Below are 18851 nucleotides of genomic sequence, written 5' to 3'. Positions count from 1 at the left end.
ACATTTAAGATGATCTGAAGTTAGCCAAAATCCTTTGAGTAATATTTTCAGTTTTTGACCATGTGAGTAAAAGTAATATAATTTATATATTTAATAGCCTGTTTAATACTTTGTTTTTGTAACATAGTCTCCCTCATGTTCTCTTCTAATATTAACATCTGCTTGCAATTTGGGACCTAAAACCTGCAAAAATGTACAGAAGGACAAAAGGTATACTTCACATGTCAGTTTTACTGGTCTAACAGGCCAGTATCATAATAGTGATTTTAATTGCTTCAAATGGAGGAAACATCAAGTTTAAGTAAAATGGTGGGTCAAAATGAAGAATGTGTACATCTCGCATGAAAAGAGATCATCCTTCTCTATGGTCAGGATTATGTTTTTATCCAGGATTATAAATGGTGATATTAAGAAGGGAGGGCTAGCTTGGCTCTTAATAATGACGGGTTAATACTCAGGACTCAGAACCACTTTACCGTGTCATGTTCAGCAAGCATTTGGAGGAGCATCGGTTGGAATCTTTTTTTTGAATAGCAGTTTATTTTATACATGTAGTTTATTCCAATCACATTTTTTTTGCCTTTTAATTTTTACAAGATGACATCTGCTGGAATTAAGTTAAAATCAGAAGCTACTGATACTGAGGTAAGACATCTGGGGCAATACAAGTATAACTTACTTGTGCGTTAGCAGTGTTTTTTTATTTGACTCTTTCTGCAAAATTCTTGCTTAAGGTACTGTATAACTTCTACACAGAGTACTCTGTAAAACCATAACTTAAGTTTTCAGTTCAAACCTTTTTTATTTTGCTTATGTTGACATTTAATGATTGTCTTCGAGTTTCTTTTTGGAGCTGGACTGACTAATAACTGGGAGAATAATAAACTTTTAAATCCTTGTTAGTTTTTGAATTGACTAATACCTTTTCTCCTGGCTTTCCCCAAAGAATGAACCATTTTTATACTCTTCCATACATTAGACAGTAAACAAAGTACATTTTATTTACAGCTCTCATCTTTCGTTTAACTACCAGGACATAGATTAGAAAATATAGAGTTGAATACGTGCACCTGCTTGGTTTTGAGTTGAATTACTGGCTACTACTGACTTACTCTTTTCAAAAATTTCTTGTTTTTCTAGGCATCAGATAGTAAAAATGACCTTGGTGCAAACCCTCTGATCTCTGTGACACAGAGTACTCCAGATATCGACAGAAAGCGTCTAGTGGCACCTGTAAATCAGTTACAAGTTCCTTCTCAGCGTCAACGCTCCAATTCTTTAAGGGTCTGTTCTAATAAATGATTAGTGTAAATATATGACATTTCCACTATTCTTTGTTGATGTTGTATAATTAAATGTTCATATTGACCCTTTTCCCCAATCTTTTCACATAAATAAAAAAGGAAGAATCACCTGAAGAACAGCAAAAGTTTCTCAGTATGATCACTCAGGGCCAGCGTGGACGTATAGAGGACCAGCGCTGCATTTTGAGTCCTAGCGCAGGTACTCCCTGTCTACCCAAACTTTCAATCCTTCCTCAAATACATAAACCAATACTGAAAAAGAGCACAGTCTTTCAATATTACTACAGGTTTTTTTTTATAAGACAGTGTTTAGAGGAAAAACTGTTATATATGTTTAATTTTATCATCAGATCGGGATTTTTTTTTAAACCTTTTGACACGAGCTCAAAGTGGAAGGCTGGATGACCAGCGAGTATCACTTTCACCATTACCAGTATCACAGAATGAAAATGGCGACAATAAAGGGGACTCAAGTTGCTTGTTTCAGATGGTCTCAAAAGTCCAGGTAAGTTACTTTTCGCTTTCTGTGAAAATAATATTTTCACCATTGTTATTAAAAAAAAAAACACCACCACATGTTAGGTTTAATAGTGTGTTTATTTTCTAAAGGAAAATCGGTTTTTATTGTGGCTATGAAACCTAAAATTCTGTCAAATTTTAAAAAAATAAAATTCTGCTCTAACTTTAGGGTTCCAGGATGGATGACCAAAGGTGTTGCCTGCCTCAGTTTCAAGGCCCACAAGTCCATATTTATGAAAATAATTTACAATTATCACCTGCTTTGGGTCCAGCGCGCTCAGCCTCCTTCAGCACAAACTCGGATGTAAATCCAAAGAATAAAGAGAAACAGCAAAGTGCGTTAAATGTTAATCCTCACGTTTTGCCCAGTTCCAAACTCACTCTAAGCACAGTGCCACAAGGTTAGAACCAGAATTCTTCTTTGACTTAATAGCCACTTTTGATCAGATATGTTGATGTAATTGAGTACATATTTGATGTTAAAATCTGGGTTTAACTTTTTCTTTACTAGATGATGAAAAACTCTTCAATTTGGTCGCAAACTCCCAGGGCAAACGACTTGATGACCAGCGTATGTTTCTTCCATCATTACCAGGAATACAGAACAGAGGCACCATATCAACAGTAACTCCTGCTGAAATGGATGAAAGATATTTATGCTATTTAGTTTCAAGAGTCCAGGTTGGCGCCACATGTTTGATCAATTGAAGTTATGTGTTTCACACATATTTGCCTTTTGACTGGCAAGTAATGTGTAGTATAGTCTAAATTTAACATTTATTTTTTATATATTTTTCTGTCATAGGGCTCAAGGATGGATGAACAAAGATGCTCTGCACCCCAAATCCTAAAAAATTTGAACACCCCTTCTACTGAGCACAAACATCTCATACATGATGCATCTGACAAACCTCCCAAGAGTTCAGCTATCTTTAATGCTCCTCAACATTGGCAGGTGAGAGAACCTTTTGTAAAATATGCTGCTTATAGTTTTACCAATAAATCCATATTTTGTTCTGAAGCAATGACAAAAACAGAACAGATCTCTGATCTGTTGATATCAACAGATCAGAGGTCAGATAAGATGCCTATGCTTTTTCTTATCTTTTCCTAATGTAGGATTTATCTGCAGCTGAGCAGGAGCATTTTTTTGATATGATAAGACATTCTCAAAGTGCTCGAATGGAAGACCAACGATGCTATTTACAACCTTGCCGAAGTACAGCCGCCACTCCAGTGCACAATGGCGGCCCTTTGAATAATGGGCTCATGGGTAAGAAAAACACACAGGACAAAATATTTCAAATTTAATTCTATCTTTGAGATGTCAGAAATAACTTAAATATTCTCAATAGGGTCCAAACCTATCGCATTCGTCAACAGTAAGAACTCCAGTCAGGCAGTCAGGCTACAAGATCAACATTCTCCAGGAACAAGTCGAATATTTGAAGCAAAGAAAAATGTAAGAAATCCCACAAATTTCACAAAATTTAATAGCTCGGCTTTTATAGCTATACATTTAGAATTTACAGATTTCTTTGGATATAAAAATGATGTATTCCATCAATTTTTTTATGTAAAGAAGCATATTGACCTATTATTTTTAAAACTTTTTGTATTTAGCAGTGTCTATAAACTGATGTTCTAATGGTACAGTATATGACTAGGCATTTATGGAATTTATTCCTTTCCTAGGCATCACCACCATATATTATTGTGAATGAAGGAACACCTGCTACATCGAGGAAGTCCTTTTGCAGAAGTTCCTCTCAGCCCCAAATTTTTGATGCAGATTCAAGCTCTATCTTGGCCTTACCTAAGTCTGCTTCATTTACCCCTGAGACTGAATTCAGGATGGATCAAAACTCTCAAGCACAGGTAGAAACAAAACTGGAGATACAACTTCATTATAATTTCTCTAGAAGTATAGAGTGGTAGACATTTATCAAAGTCATATAAACTGGTCAAAATCCCTATGGAATTGCTGATATACTCCCATCTACAGGAACACAGCTCTGAATATTTTCAATAAAGTACATTCACATGTGGCATCCTTGAAGGGATGCAGCAAATGAATTTATGGCAGAATGAATTTCAGCTAATTGTTTTTGTGTTGATGTTTTTGCTTTCTCCAATAGATGACATTGAAAGTATCACTGAGTGTAACACCACAGCCAGTAAGTGCTACCACAGATCATGAGTGTTTTGAGTTTGCACAAATTGTTTGAAAAAAATCCTGAAGCGCTTCTTTGTCTTCTTGTCTGTTTCAGGGAATAAAGAATGACTATCTAGTACCAGAAGTCTTTCTTACTCTTGGTGCTCCAGGAGACAATGTCGTGATTCCTCTTAGTCCAGTATTTGGCAGACCACTATCTTTGGACTTAAACCTAGTCCCCAAAAAAGATGCTAAATCTAGGTATAACTCTCCAAGAATGGCAAGTCCAAGGAAAACGCATTCACGGCCATCATCTCCCTACCGGGAGCAAGAGCATCCTATAACTAAAGGCCCAAATCAGAAAGAGAAACTTTTGACCTCTTCTGTCAGTCCAAATAAAGAATGCTTCTTTATGAAAAAGAATATAAACCCTGCACAGATGCACAAAGAGACTGATTTAGGAAGAGTGAAATGTCAAGGGGTTCATAAAAAAGGAAGAGACAGAGTAGAGCAAGGAAAGGGAGTTGGAAAGAAAGATAATAAATAAGTCTGATTATATATTTTCTGTACATAAAAATAATAGTTAAACATAAAATGTAAGAAAAAAGTTAGACTTAGAATTTAGGTTTTTTTTCAAGGTTTTGTTGGCTCTAGTGGAATTTAGTGAAAGTAGTTCGGTAGGAAAGAGGATAAAGAGAGAGAGGGAAGACATTCGGCAAATGTCACCAGTCTGGGAATCCAACTTGCGACTACTGTCACGAGGATTAAGGCCTACATACGTGGGTCATGCTTTGCCCCTGCGCCACCACAGCACCCACTAGAATGTAGGTTTTGTTTGCTTTGTCTTTAAATAGTCAAATAATTTATAAGCCTCTGTTAAATTATTGATTTTAGGGGTGCTGTGATGGTGCAGGGGTTAAGCACAACCCACATATGGGGCGCTTAGTTCTCGGCATGGCTGTTTCAGGTCCGATTCCCGGCCTGGTGACCTTTGCCACGTCGTCCCCCTTCTCTCATTACCTACTTTCCTGTCAATTCACTATCAAATAAAGGCCACTAGAGCCATTAAAGCCTTTTTCTTTCTTTTTTTAAAAATACTGATTTTATGAGATGTTTGTAATTAAAGACTTATATAAAGTATATACTGTATGTATATGTTTGTTTTAGCTTGCCTTTTGGGGTGTAGTGTAGAAATAATTGGTTTTCTGCCATGTTTTCACTGCAAACAAGTACATTTTTCTTTTCTGTATATTAAAGGAATTAAAAACGGTTGTGACATGTTGAACCATTTGTTGAAAGTTAAATTACTAAATCAAATAAAATAAATTAAAACTTGTGAAAAATAAGCTTGGTATATTTTGGTCGTCTGAAATAAATGGAAAATTTGTCACAGCCAGTAGTGCAAAAGAAGTGATTTGTGATTATATTTCAGTGAAAATGAGAATATTTTAGCGAGTTTTTCTTGGATTATAATTTTGATGGACCAAATTTTGAATGTATTGAGATGTACTTGTATAGCGCTTTATCAAGTTCAGAAGTTCCCAAAGCGATTAGTAACTACATTTGGTGTTCACCCGTTAAAGCACTAGCCAGAAAATTCCAAGGGCACCTGATCGAAAGGGGGGCCCAAAAAAAAGGAAATACGTTTATAGATATGAGATTTTTTTTTTTTTTACGTTTGTTATTACAGGTCGGATAATTCTTACAATAAAACAAACTATTTTTGGCAGTAAAAATTGAATTATATCACTCTCAGACCAAGATGCAAACATCCATATTTACTGAACACCCCGATGTATCTGGATGATATGGTTTGTTCCTGCTTAGCGCTCTTGTTGCTAACGGTATTCAGCAGCGGTCGACGATTGTGACCAAGAAAAGTCAGGTTTTTGAAAAAGTAAAGAGAAAAAAGAGAAGACTGAATAGAAAGGGGGCCAATTTGTAACCCACATTTTCTCCAAGACAGGTTGGTAGACTGTAGTGAGTGATTATCAACTTTTTAGCTTAGTTAGCTAAAAGGTAACTAAGCTTTTAGCTAGCCAAGCTAAAAGCTTAGTTACCTGTTAGCCTATATTTCACCACCATTTAATCAGTGGAAAAAAAATATTTACCAATATATTCATATACTTAACTTGTCCCTGTAACTTTTACCAACTTAACAGATGAGTCAGTCAGCAGCAGACCTAAAATCCCATACCAGCATAACTCTTCCCCCCTGTCCAGTTGAAAAAGGTGAGCAACACTGTGTTCAATGGCATGCTAGTTGGCAATATTCCAGGGAGTCAATTTATGTTCAGGGGTACAGGGATACAATTTATGTTCTTTCCTGTTATCTCTGACAAATCATCCATTGTTGTAGGCCTCCATGGTTTTCTGAATGGAGTTTTCCAGCATTGGTTTTCTTTGCATACTCTCTTTTCCACTCTATCCAAAAGCATCCACATTAGGTTAAGTAGAGACTCCATTAACCTTAAATGTGAAAGTGTGTATTGATTGATTTGTGTCTTCTGTGATACTATTTTGACCTGTCACCCGAGACGGTTGCTATGGGCGCACCTGCCCTGTGATTGTGACAGGACAAAACAGATTTGGAAAACGGATGAATGGATTTAGGGTGTTTCATTAACACACTGTCACCTAAATGTCAGGTACCTAATATGTAGGATAATTCTTTATAATAAAAATGTCATAAGTCTGTCTGGCTTAATCCTCTTCAGTGAGGATAAATAGCTAATTTAATATACCACTATCCAGGTTGAGATCTTAGGGGACTATTCAAATGTCACAGCTATACAGTTGCAGTGGATGTAAATCTTTCAGCTGTCTGAAATAAAATAGGCCTGCAAACCATTCCGTACCAGTTGAGGAAGGATAATGTATCATCTTGGAATGGAGAGGAAGAACAGTTGCCTTCTAGGTTGGGCTGACCCCCAAAATAAGAGTTGTGCCAGTACACACATTTTTTAAGATGCTGCAGTTGTAAAAGTATCATGAATGATGACTGAATTCAAGGTTAGGATAGTAAAAACCAATTAAAAATAACTCAGAAAAAGAAACCACTCTTTTGTGCTTACTTTAATGTGCATTTAGGATAGACTGAAGTAAAGTTGTCTTTTATAATATAGTATTTTTACCTAAATATCTGAAAATATCATCAATGCTATCTCAATACATAGCTAGGCCATGATAGAAATGGATTTGCCATAACAATAAAGAAAAATCCTTTCTTGTATCAAAAAGTATATGTTCCATATGGTATTTAATAAAATGTTTGCCAAAAATTTTAAAAATAGGTTGTTAGTTTTTTTTAAAGTCTTATGTCCTTGACTGTTAAATTAATATTATTTTAATCATTCTCTTGGTTAGCATGTCATAATGCAGGTGAAGAAACAAGCATCTGTTTTTTAAAGTGCAGATGGGAATAAACAGATGGTTCTGAGTAACCTTCTTCACATGATATTTTTAAGAATGAGCTTGTACACCAAGGTGTTAAACTGCGATAAAATATGAGAAACATGTCTTCTGAAGAGGAGCCAGAGAAGAAAGTGTTAAATTTCACTTTGACAGGAACACTGAGAACCTCTTTTAGACCTGACAAATTCCTAGCCTGTAGCTAATTACTATGTTAAAACAAAATCTATTTCACTTTAACATAATCTTATCTGTAGTTTTTTTTTACAATATGTAGTACATGTTATAGGAATTAATGTAGTTTTATGATGTCAGAAATGGTATTGCTTTCATAAATTGAACTATCCAAAGATATACTACTAACATTTCTCATGGCCTTTGCTGTTATGTACAACTTAGCAAAGTAATTCAATTAGGGTTATATTGAATGTTCACAGAATGGTGTTCTGGAAGAAAGGGCAACCACTGTTACATGACACTGGCTAAGGCAGAAATTGCCTTTAATCCAAATGCTTTGATGATCCCTCTTCGACAGTTGTCTTTAAGAGTGCTTAAGCCGATGCCTAAAATATCTTGGCAAAGTGATCCATGACTTCTTCGTTAGAAGTGTTTATCTAAATGAGTCCAGCAACTGACTACTTCTGTACTTCTTGCAGTGCCATGAACATGTTCTGGAAGTTGAAACAAGCCTTCACTGACAGCAGGGATAATTATCCTGCTACATTCACAAGCCATTTTAAATTTTGCCAATGCACCTTTTAATGCACTTTTCAAAATGCTTAAGTCATAGGAGTGGTTTCATGTTGAAAGAAAAGAGCAATCGACTCTTTAAAAAGAAGAGCTCTAAAGATGGAACAAAAGTTCCTCATTCTGCCCAAATTTAGTATAGGTTTGTTTAAAAAAAACACCAAGAAACAAAAGTAAGGTGAATAAAATACTTTATTTTGCAAATGTTACAACAGAATATTCATATTTTATGAAGTCTGTTGAGTGGTCCTTCAGATGTTTTTTCTTACTCAGCAGCATCAGACTGAAAGGAGAAAAGAAAAAAGAATGATGTTTAATTGACAATATTCATATCAGTTTACAACACTTGGGCCATTACTTGTATGTGGCTGACATGACCTTTGATGTGGGCCAGGCTACTTTTCAAATAAACTACTCAACACTGTATGAATGGGCTCTGTTGGCAACAAGATCTGGTCATAAATTTAGAGCACAGTTGGGATTCCCATTGAATTATAGTGACTTCCACATTGCTTAACTCTCAGACCACTTAAGCCAACAAGCAGCTAGAAGTGCAGTAGCTGAAATCCTGCAATGACTACTGGATTATAATAAGCCAATTGTCATTCCAGAACAGTGTCTCACTTTTCCAGGCATTCACTGACTCAATAAGTAATACCATAAAGTAAAACATTAGCATGGCAGAGGCTTCAGTTGGTTTAGATGATTTTATTGCCTGTAGATCATGCTGATATGTAGGATAATTCTTTATAATAAAAATGTGAACACTAAATACTACTTCAGGTGTCCTGAGAAAAGTCATATTGAACTATATTGTCCTGTTAGCCAAATTCCACTCACTGCGTTATATTGACATATTGTAAATTATTAAAATGGTTCTAATGTGTAATTAACTGAGAGTATTGTCCAAATAGGTACCTTTCCAACATCACGGCTCTTGGCTCTGAGCTTGTTGACCTGAGACTCAGCGATGTCAGCACGCTCCTGAGCTTCCTCCATCTCATGCTGGACCTTCCTAAGTCTGGACATGTGGCTGTTGGCCTGCTCCTCCTAAAAAATAAAATGAAATGATTTTCAACCTATTTTCAACAAATAAACAGTTTTCACAAAGAATTATTGATTAGTTTTTTGGCTCAATAATAAAACGATTAGCTGTTCAAGTATTTTACTTACAGCCTCCTCGGCCTGTCTCTTGTAAGCCTTGACTTTGAGCTGCAACTTGTCCACCAGATCCTGAAGTCTGGTAATGTTCTTCTTGTCCTCCTCAGTCTGCAGTCATTGCAGATTGTCACTCATGTTTTTTTTCTGTTTTAAAAACTGGTAATTTGATAAATTGGAAGTAAAAAAAAAAAAAAAATTACATACCTGGTAGGTCAGTTCCTTAACTCTCCTCTCATATTTCCGGACTCCTTTAACAGCATCAGCTCCGCGTTTCTGCTCTCCTTCAACTTCAGTTTCCAGTTCACGCACCTATTTTGTGGAAATAAAATATTTGCATTTTACAAAAGTTTGATTGTAGGTACAGAATGGTAGCCATTGTGGGACCCATATATAGTATTTTATTTATATTTCTTAAACTGAGATATTTAAAAGCTATTACAGTTCATACCCTCTGCTCCAGTTTCTGGAGCTGCTTCTTGCCACCCTTCATGGCGAGGTTCTCAGCCTCATCCAGGCGGTGCTGCAGGTCCTTGACTGTAACCTCGAGGTTCTTCTTCATCCTCTCCAGGTGAGCACTGGTGTCCTGCTCCTTCTTCAACTCTTCAGCCATCATGGCAGCCTGCAATAATGTTATGTCTCAAGTTTTGGCTAAAAGACTTGAGAGTCATATATATATACTGTATATATAACCTATATATATAACATATATATATATATGTATATATATATATATATATATATATATATATAGACAGTGAACTGACATCAGTGATAGCCTTTTTGGCCTTGTCCTCAGCATTTCTGGCTTCCTGAACAGCATCATCCACCTCGCCCTGAACCTGGACCAGGTCAGTTTCCAGCTTCTTCTTGGTGTTCAGAAGGCTAGCGTTCTGAAAAATAACAAATATGTGAAAGTTTAGGTAAGAATGTTTTTTTCTATTTTTGAGAGCCTTGAGATTTTGTGAACTAATAAATCCCAACCTGAGAGTGCAGCAGTCCAACACGCTCACTGGCATCAACCAACTCCTGCTCAGCCACTTTACGTGATCTCTCTGTCTGCTCCAGAGCGGCTCTCAGCTCCTCAATCTCTGCTACCATCAGACCGTTCCTGCGCTCCACCATGGCCACCTGCTCCTTCATGTCCTCCTGTCCCCTGACAGCATCATCAAGATGCAGTTGGGCATCCTAACAGCAATATAAATTTGGATGTTAGAAAGGTTTCATTCGAAGAGTCTTAATTTTTGTTTAATATCAAACTCACCTTGAGTTGTCCCTGGACATTCCTCAGTTGTTTCTGGGCCTCGGCAGCCTGCCTGTTGGCATGGCTCAGCTGGATCTCCATCTCGTTCAGGTCTCCCTCCATCTTCTTCTTGACTCTCAGGGCATCATTCCTGCTCCTGACCTCAGCATCCAGAGTGCTCTGCATGGAGTCAATCACTCTCTGGCTGTTTCTCTTGATCTGCTCCATTTCTTCATCCTTCTCTGCCAGCTTCCTGTCAATCTCGCTCTTGACCTGGTTGAGCTCCAGCTGGACGCGGAGAATCTTAGACTCTTCATGCTCTAGGGTGCCCTTGAAAGGTCAAGCATATAACAAGGTTATATGGCAGAAATATAAAGGTATGAGAGTATGCATATGTAGATGTATTTTATAAATTGCTATTCATTTGACGAGGAAAATGTTACCTCGGCTTCTTCCAGTGCAGCCTGAATTTCAGATTTCTCAGTCTCCACAGTCTTTTTAGCCTTCTCCAGCTCATGGATGCTCTTACCAGTCTCACCGATCTGTTCAGTCAGATCTGAGATCTCCTCTGCAATGAAAAGTAAATACATAAATGAAGCTATAATGTAAATCTGCCAAATACAAACTTGGAAGAAATTTCAGAATTAATCATTCTCTATTAGCTTAATCAATAAAGAATTGATTAAGTTAATGGAGGATGAAGCATAAAAAGGATGTCTCAGTAATTTTGGAGTTGCTCAACTCCTTGAGTAATCAAGTATTACGTACGCTGCAGGTTCTTGTTCTCTCTCTTCATGGTCTCCAGTTGGTCCAGAGCCTCTTCATAGGAGTTCTTCATCTTGAACAGCTCAGTGCTCAGGGAGCGGGCCTCCTTTTGGGCTCCTTCCAGCTCAGCCTGGCTCTCTTCATACTTCTGCTTCCATTCTGCCAGGACCTGGAAATATGAGGACTAATTAAAAATATGTTTTTATCTGAATTAATCAGCCTTTTATTTGTTGTAAAATTACTGTACCTTGTCAAAGTTTCTCTGCTTCTTGTCAAGGTTGGCAGCCAGAGAATTAGCTCTCTCCACATCTGTCATGAGGTCCTCCACCTCACCTTGGAGCCTCTGCTTGGTCTTCTCCAAAGAGGCACACTTGGAGTTCACAGCCTCAATGGATTCCTCAGCCTCCTGCAAGCGCTGGGCAAGCTTTTTCCTATAGTGCATAGATGTTTCAATTGGTAGAAATGCATAATAAAAATTACACATAATTAAATTGAGACATTCATTATGACTCACTTGGCCTCCTCCAGCTCCTCAGTGCGCTGGATGGCATCAGTCTCATATTTGGACCTCCATTGAGCCACCTCACTGTTGGCCTTAGACATGCCTCTCTGCAGCTCAGCCTTGGCCTCCTGCTCCTCCTCAAACTGCTCTCTGAGCAGATCACAGTCATGGCGGGCTGATTGAACAGCATGGGCCAGGGCATTCTTGGCCTGGAAAGCACAAATTTGATAGTAGAATGATTTGTCTAGTTCTGACCTCATAATTCATGACAAAAGGAAATATAAACAGATTTTCATACCTTCACTTCCTCCTCAATGTGTCTCTTGAGCTCCTCAATCTGTTGAGTGAAAGCCTGCTTGCCTCTTGTCAGCTGAGAAACAAGAGCTTCTTTTTCCTCAAACTGGCGAGCAAACTCACCTGTAAAAGTCATAAATACATTATTTCTGAAAATTTTGAATCAATGTAAAACAGTGGTTTAAGGTCAGGTGAATTACCATTCTCTGTCTGGAGTCTTGCTTTCTGTGCATTAATGTCATTCAGCTGGCGGACATTCTCATCATTTTTAGATTTGATTTCACTAAGTTGGTCCTCAAGAGTTCTGCACATTTTCTCCAAGTTGCCCTGAAACCATCATTAATATATGTAAAAGGTACTTATGAACTACAAATTGTATGTATGAGCATTGCAAAACATGAAGTACCCACTCACCTTTGCTTTGGCAACAGCCTCCATGTTGCTGGACAGGTCATCAATCTCCATCTTGAACTCACTCTTCTCCTTCTCCAACTTCTGCTTGACGCGCTGCAGATTGTCGATCTGCTCTCCCAGCTCAGCAACGCTGTCGGCCTGCTTCTTGCGGAGAGCTGCAGCCGTAGCTTCATGCTGCAGGGTGGACTCTTCAAGGTCACGACGCAGCTTCTGGAACTCAGCCTCACGTTTCTTGTTCATCTCAATCTGAGCAGCTGTGGCTCCACCAGCTTCCTCAAGCCTCTCGCTGATCTCCTCAAGCTCCCTGGAGAGGTCAGCTCTCTGCTTCTCTACCTTAGCCCTAGCAGCCCTCTCAGCCTCAATCTCCTCTTCCAGCTCCTCAATGCGAGCCTAGAAATCAAATGCATTGAAGTAATCACTCAAGATCAATATGGAAAATAAGAAAATCTGCCAAATGTTATTAAGGTTAATGTGTTGTACCTGGAGTTCCTTGATCTTCTTCTGAAGCTGAGCTCCAAGAGACTGTTCATCCTCAATCTTGCTGAGAAGCTGGCTGATTTCAAAGTCCTTCCTGGATTTCAAGAAAAAATAAAAGATATAATTTTTGGACACTTTGAGGTACAGTAGCCAAAAAGCAAAAAATTTGAAATTACTTCTTGATTTTCTCGTCAGATTGCTGCTTGTCATTTTCCAGATCCATGATGGACTCCTGAGCCAATTTCAGATCTCCTTCAAGCTTTCTCTTGGCTCTCTCAAGGTCCATACGGAGTTTCTTCTCTTGCTCCAATGAGCCCTCAAGCTGTTGTATAGTCGGTACAGTCAATCACAGCAATCAATACAAAGACTGCATTCGGTTAATGCCTAATGAGGAAGACGAATAAACCGTTGTCTTACATCATCCACTTGCTGTTCCAGCTTTGTCTTGGCCTTGGTCAGAGTGTTGACTTTGTCTTCCTCTGCCTGGAGATCATCCAGTGTTTGCTGATGGGCCTCTTGGAGGGCTTTCTTTTCCTTGGTGAGCTTGGCAATGGCCTCATCCTGAGTTGCCATCTCCTCTGTTAGGTTTTTCACCTAAAGGTGTTGAAATACCACAATTTAATTGAAGTATAGGCTTGTAGATTTTACAAATTCTGTGGATTTATGTCTCAGTGATGTGAACCTTGTTTTCAGTAGCATGTTTCTCCTTCTCCACTTTAGCCAAGGTGAGCTCTAAGTCATCAATGTCTTTCTTCAGCTCAGAGCATTCATCCTCCAGCTTCCTCTTCTTGGCAGTCAGCTCAGCATTGATTTCCTCTTCATCCTCCAGTCTCTCGGTTGTCTCCTTGAGTTTGGCCTCAAGCTGGATCTTGCTCTTAATCAGCCCTTCACACCTTTCCTCAGCATCTGAGAGATTCTCAACTTCCTATGATTGAGGATGAGAAAACTAATGTTAATGTTATCCTTTTATATAAATAGTTCTTTAATAATATCAGAATCTATTATTTGTTGTTTCAAATCTAGTGTTCATAGCCTCAGTCTCAAAACATAACCCCACTCTTATGTTAAGCACACAGTTTAACATGGGAACTATATGGTTTAATTATCACACATGAATAAAAAAAATCTGCCTACTTACAGAAGCTACTTGGAGCTGCAAATCATTCTTTTCCTGGAGCAAGGAGACCATTTTCTCCTCCAGCTCCTTCTTCTTGGCCAAAGCAGTAGTCAGGTCTGACTGCATCTTTTCATAGTTCTCCTTCATATTCTGCAACTCCTTCTCAGTCTCAGCACTCTTCAGGAGGGGCTTGATCTTGAAATACAGATTCATCCATGGCCAGTTCTTCACATTCATGAAGGAACGGACATTGTATTGAACTGTATAGATGGCATCTCTGAAAACAGAGTTATTTTGTTAACACAAAATATACATGTTCCAATACAAACATGTTGCAGTAAGTACCCTGATGCAAAAGTGTGGGCTTTCTGAGCAACAGGTTGTGTGAACTGTTTTGTTTTGCAGTGGAATATGGAGGAATTTATTAATATTTTCAGTGTTTGTATTCTATTATACCTTCTCTCCATCATCTTCACAAACTCCTTCCTCATGACATATCCTCTGCAGAGAGCCTGAGTCATGGTAACCAATGAAGCCAGTTTCTCATCTCTCATCTCCTCAAGAGTACCCAGAAGACCAGCTTTGAAGAACACCTGTAATAGCAAAACCTTTGCAAGTCAGAACACAAAGGAAAAAAAAGAATTGTTTCCAGCTATGGCTTTGACTGTCTTGTTCCAACATACCTTAGTGTGTCCAAACTTGTACTGAGTGTGGTCCACATCAATGGAACCCAGCAGCTTCTCTGAAGCCTTCTTGTTGTCAATAAACTGCCCCTCTGGGATAACACTGGCATTCAATACTTTGTATCTATGAGAGAAAATTTGGATGTTGCTTTTTTCTATCTTCACATCTGAAAATATTTGAAAACGTCTTTGTACATTCAGAAAGCCACCTCTGCTTGAAGTCACCATAGAGGATTCTGCTGGGGAAGCCCTTTCTGCAGATTCTGATGCCCTCCAGCACACCATTACACCTCAGCTGGTGGATGACCAAGAAGTTCTCCATAAGACCTGATGGTTGGTAATATATTTAGTGAAAAATAATTCAACAGTGTCTCCAAACAATATCATGTACATTTTTTTAATGTCAGCTTAATGTCAAATTTCTATGACTGAGCTTCTTGCCTGGGGTCTTTGACTCATTGGGAATCAGGCAACGCACAAAGTGAGGATGAGTGCTCCTCAGGTTGGTCATCAGCTTGCCCAAATTCTCCTGTGGATCAGCATAGTAAAATTATTCCTTAGATGATTTTAAACCATTACCTTTCGATAGTTCTCGAAAAAATTTCCATACCCTGAAAACAGCAGACACAGTCTGGAAAGAACCACCCTTCTTCTTGCCACCCTTCTTGCTACCAGTGTCAGCTGAAATTATGACATTGAAAACAATGGTAGTAAATCATTACCGATGTCAAGCTCCCTTTACCTTAACAGTACAATTTAATCACATATTCATTCTAGATATGTTTGAAAGACTTCTTAGTGGTAGAATGTAGATTCCACAACATAAAAAAAACTCTTAAAAATTGAGTCTTCAAACATTTTGTTTCTTGGGCACTGATTGAAAGTTTTAGAACATTTCACAGTGTGTGTGTATTCAGGGTGTTTCCCACATGGTAAATTAATCTATTACATTTAGGGTTATCTGTTTATTTTGCTGGTTCTTACCCTCAGCTGAAGCATGAGCTGCATACAGGAAGCACAGCAACTTGTTTCCAGACTTCTGGTACAGCTGAACCACTGACTCGTTCAGTGGGTCCTTATTCTTGTCCAGCCAGCCAGTGATGTTGTAGTCCACTGTACCAGCATAGTGAACCAGGGAGAAGTGAGCCTCAGCTTTGCCCTTTCCGGGCTTGGGTTTCTCAAAGGCCCTGTTCTTGCCAAGATGCTGATCAATCAGCTTGTTCTTGAAAGTTGTGTCAGAGGCTTTGGGGAACATGCACTCCTCTTCAAGGATGGAGAAGATGCCCAATGGCTGTGAATAATTACCAATTTAAATTACATCTCAAATTTAAAATGAAGTATTATATACATAAAAAAAAATTATATTACTAGGTTAAGCTGAGTAATACAGCAACTTACCTTCTCAATAAGCTCAATGCAAGCAGCCAAGTCCATGCCGAAGTCAATGAACTCCCAATCAATGCCTTCCTTCTTGTACTCCTCTTGCTCCAGGACAAACATGGTGTGGTTGAAAAACTGTTGCAGTTTCTCATTGGTGAAGTTGATACAGAGCTGCTCCAAGCTGTTGAACTGTAATTATTGAGGGTTGTTTATTTTCCTTTGAAATCAAAAATGGTTTACATGAGTTTTTGGTGTTTTTCTTTACTCACATCGAAGATCTCAAAGCCAGCAATGTCCAAGACTCCAATGAAGAAGGCTCTCGCCTGTTTTGTGTCCAGCATCTCATTGATACGGATGACCATCCACAAGAACATTTTCTCATAGACAGACTTGCACAGAGCGCTGACGGCGTTGTTGACCTAGAAGAATAATTTGTCAGTTTTATGTAATAAACAAATAAACATCTGCTTAACATCACAACCGGTATAAATTACCTGTGGGACGGTCTGACCTTTGGTGACCATCTCATTTCCGACTTTGACTCTTGGGTAGCACAGAGCCTTTAGCATATCAGCTGAGTTCAGACCCAGAAGGTAGGCGATTTTATCAGCCACTTTTGGAAAGAAACAAAACACATTTTAACCTATTTTATACAATTTTTGTGTCTCTACAGAATAAGATTGGAGATATTTTATAAATTACCCTCAGTGCCATCTGGTTCAGCCTGCTCCTCACGCTGCTTCTGCTTGAACTTCATGTTGCCATGATGCATCACAGCACCAGTGAGCTTGTAGATGTTAAACTTCTCATCAGCAGTGAAGCCCAATATGTCAATAGCAGTCTATGTAGAGAAAGAAGTTTTAAGTACACTAAATACATGTTTTAAGAAAATTCTTTTTAAAATCAATTAAATATTCTTTTACATCTGTAGCGATGAACTCCTCCACATCATCGATACTCTTGACAGTGATTTCACCCTGGCTGATCATTGGGAAGTCATAGGGGTTGGTGGTGATCAGCAGAGCATCTGAAACAATAGAAACAAATCATTGTAGCTTCTTTGTCTTATAAGTTGCAATTTTTTACATTCAAATTTCAAGTATTTGATCATTTACCAATGAGCTCAGGCTTGTGGGCTGTCATAAGCTGATAGAAAATATGGTAGCTCCTCTCAGCAGACAGCTGGAAGGTGACACGGGACTTCTCCAGCAGATCTAAGAATTACATGAATATAAGTAAGTACTTTGATAAGGAAATCATGGTATAGATTATAAATTAATAATAGATAATACTGATTACATCATATGTTTTACTTACATGTTTCAATATCAGCTGAGGACAGCTTTCCACTTGTACCAAAGTGGATCCTGATGAATTTACCCTAAGCAAAATTAATCTTATGTGTTATACTCTAAAATCAAGCATTAACTATCAGTGAACATTTAAGCATGGTCTTAACTTACAAAACGGGAAGAGTTGTCATTCCTCACAGTCTTGGCATTACCATAAGCCTCTAGCAGAGGGTTAGCAGCAACAATTTGGTCCTCAAGGGAGCCCTGCACATTGACAGTTGTGAATATTTTTGCAGTATGCACCTAAGTATACACTGTGGAAACCTGTTTTTTCTTAAAATGGATAATCACCTGGATTTTTCCAGAGGATTGCTGCGCTTGGTCCTTTTTGCTACCCAATGCTGCAATTGTTGCAAAGTACTGGATGACACGCTTGGTGTTGACAGTCTTGCCAGCACCGGATTCTCCGCTGAGGTAGAAGAGACACATTTTGACTTATCAACTTTATTTTTGTACATTTTGTAAAAGAATGACCAATTGAGTTTGTGCAATACTCACGTAATCAGGACAGACTGGTTCTCACGATCTGCAATGTACACCATAATACATTAGTAGCTGCATTAAGTTCATGTCAAATTGGATATGTTCTTTCTTTCCATTTCTTTTGGGAAAACACTTTAGTCTTTGATTTACCTGTGAGCATGAACTGATAGGCATTGTCAGAAATGGAGAAGATGTGAGGTGGAGCCTCAATCCTCTTCTTGCCTCTGTATCCTGCTACAACAACAGCATCATACACAGGCAGCCACTTGTAGGGATTCACGACCACACAGAACAACCCGGAGTAGGTCTGTTGTAGTGGAAGACACAAACAATTTTTGCAGAGAGATATTTCAATGTTATCATTACTTTTGGTACGAAAACAAACTCACGTAGATCATCCAGGATGCAAAACGATCTTTGAGGTTATACAACACACAAGGCTCGTTGAGGTGGGTCATCATGGCCATGTCCTCAATTTTGTCAAACTTTGGAGGATTCCTGGGATGGATATCGTCCTCTTTGACTGTTAATGTCTACAATAAAAATAGTGTTGTTTTGCTTGAATCTTATAAGACGGTGGCAACAAATGTTAAACAAAAATAATCTCTAGTGAAACAAAACTCCTCACCTTTCCTCCGTCAGTCTCGACGGTGACTTTGCTACCGTCCTTCTTGATGAGTTTACACTTGACATACAGGTCAGCTTCATCCACCACAAAATAGGCAGATTTGGCATCAAAAGGAGTAGTCTGAGCTTCAATCCTCTCCTTTTCTGACTTCCGGAGATAAATGGCTGCCGGGCCATACTGCTCCATTTCTGCGTCCGTGCTCATGGTGGCACTTTGGTG

The 18851-nt window shown here is 38.5% G+C and overlaps 2 protein-coding genes across 4 annotated transcripts; one reads left to right on the top strand and one right to left on the bottom strand.

Moving 5' to 3' along the window:
* Positions 1-94: 94 nt before the first annotated feature.
* LOC116736118 (uncharacterized) lies at positions 95-5367 on the top strand. Of its 3 annotated transcripts, XM_032588394.1 has the most exons (11): positions 95-1284; positions 1404-1503; positions 1655-1809; positions 1993-2224; positions 2335-2504; positions 2629-2778; positions 2943-3096; positions 3179-3285; positions 3519-3701; positions 3962-4000; positions 4094-5367. In XM_032588394.1, the coding sequence occupies exons 2-11, from the start codon at positions 1440-1442 to the stop codon at positions 4523-4525; spliced, it is 1686 nt and encodes a 561-aa protein (XP_032444285.1). In that variant the 5' UTR covers positions 95-1284; positions 1404-1439; the 3' UTR covers positions 4526-5367. The 3 variants fall into 3 exon arrangements, with proteins under 3 accessions (XP_032444285.1, XP_032444286.1, XP_032444287.1); XM_032588395.1 differs by lacking the exon at positions 95-1284 and having other exon boundaries at positions 1294-1503; XM_032588396.1 differs by lacking the exon at positions 95-1284 and having other exon boundaries at positions 1294-1809.
* A 3621-nt stretch (positions 5368-8988) lies between these two features.
* LOC116736100 (myosin heavy chain, fast skeletal muscle-like) lies at positions 8989-18851 on the bottom strand. Its single transcript, XM_032588345.1, has 38 exons — positions 18633-18851; positions 18394-18537; positions 18155-18311; positions 18020-18047; positions 17813-17930; positions 17633-17725; positions 17487-17550; positions 17285-17383; positions 17093-17196; positions 16872-17010; positions 16664-16782; positions 16439-16588; positions 16188-16358; positions 15774-16080; positions 15400-15470; positions 15231-15318; positions 14999-15116; positions 14790-14913; positions 14563-14699; positions 14128-14383; positions 13672-13914; positions 13407-13583; positions 13166-13311; positions 12993-13083; positions 12513-12902; positions 12299-12425; positions 12103-12221; positions 11817-12013; positions 11550-11733; positions 11306-11471; positions 10981-11105; positions 10559-10867; positions 10279-10482; positions 10062-10187; positions 9746-9916; positions 9502-9606; positions 9310-9405; positions 8989-9186 (listed from the first exon to the last, which is right to left on the bottom strand). The coding sequence occupies exons 1-38, from the start codon at positions 18834-18836 to the stop codon at positions 9004-9006; spliced, it is 5850 nt and encodes a 1949-aa protein (XP_032444236.1). The 5' UTR covers positions 18837-18851; the 3' UTR covers positions 8989-9003.

Source organism: Xiphophorus hellerii, chromosome 16 (assembly GCF_003331165.1).
Source record: "Xiphophorus hellerii strain 12219 chromosome 16, Xiphophorus_hellerii-4.1, whole genome shotgun sequence".
Taxonomy (NCBI): Eukaryota; Metazoa; Chordata; class Actinopteri; order Cyprinodontiformes; family Poeciliidae; genus Xiphophorus; species Xiphophorus hellerii.
The sequence above is the reverse complement of the archived record's forward strand: the minus strand, read 5'-3'. Positions and strand labels throughout refer to the sequence as shown.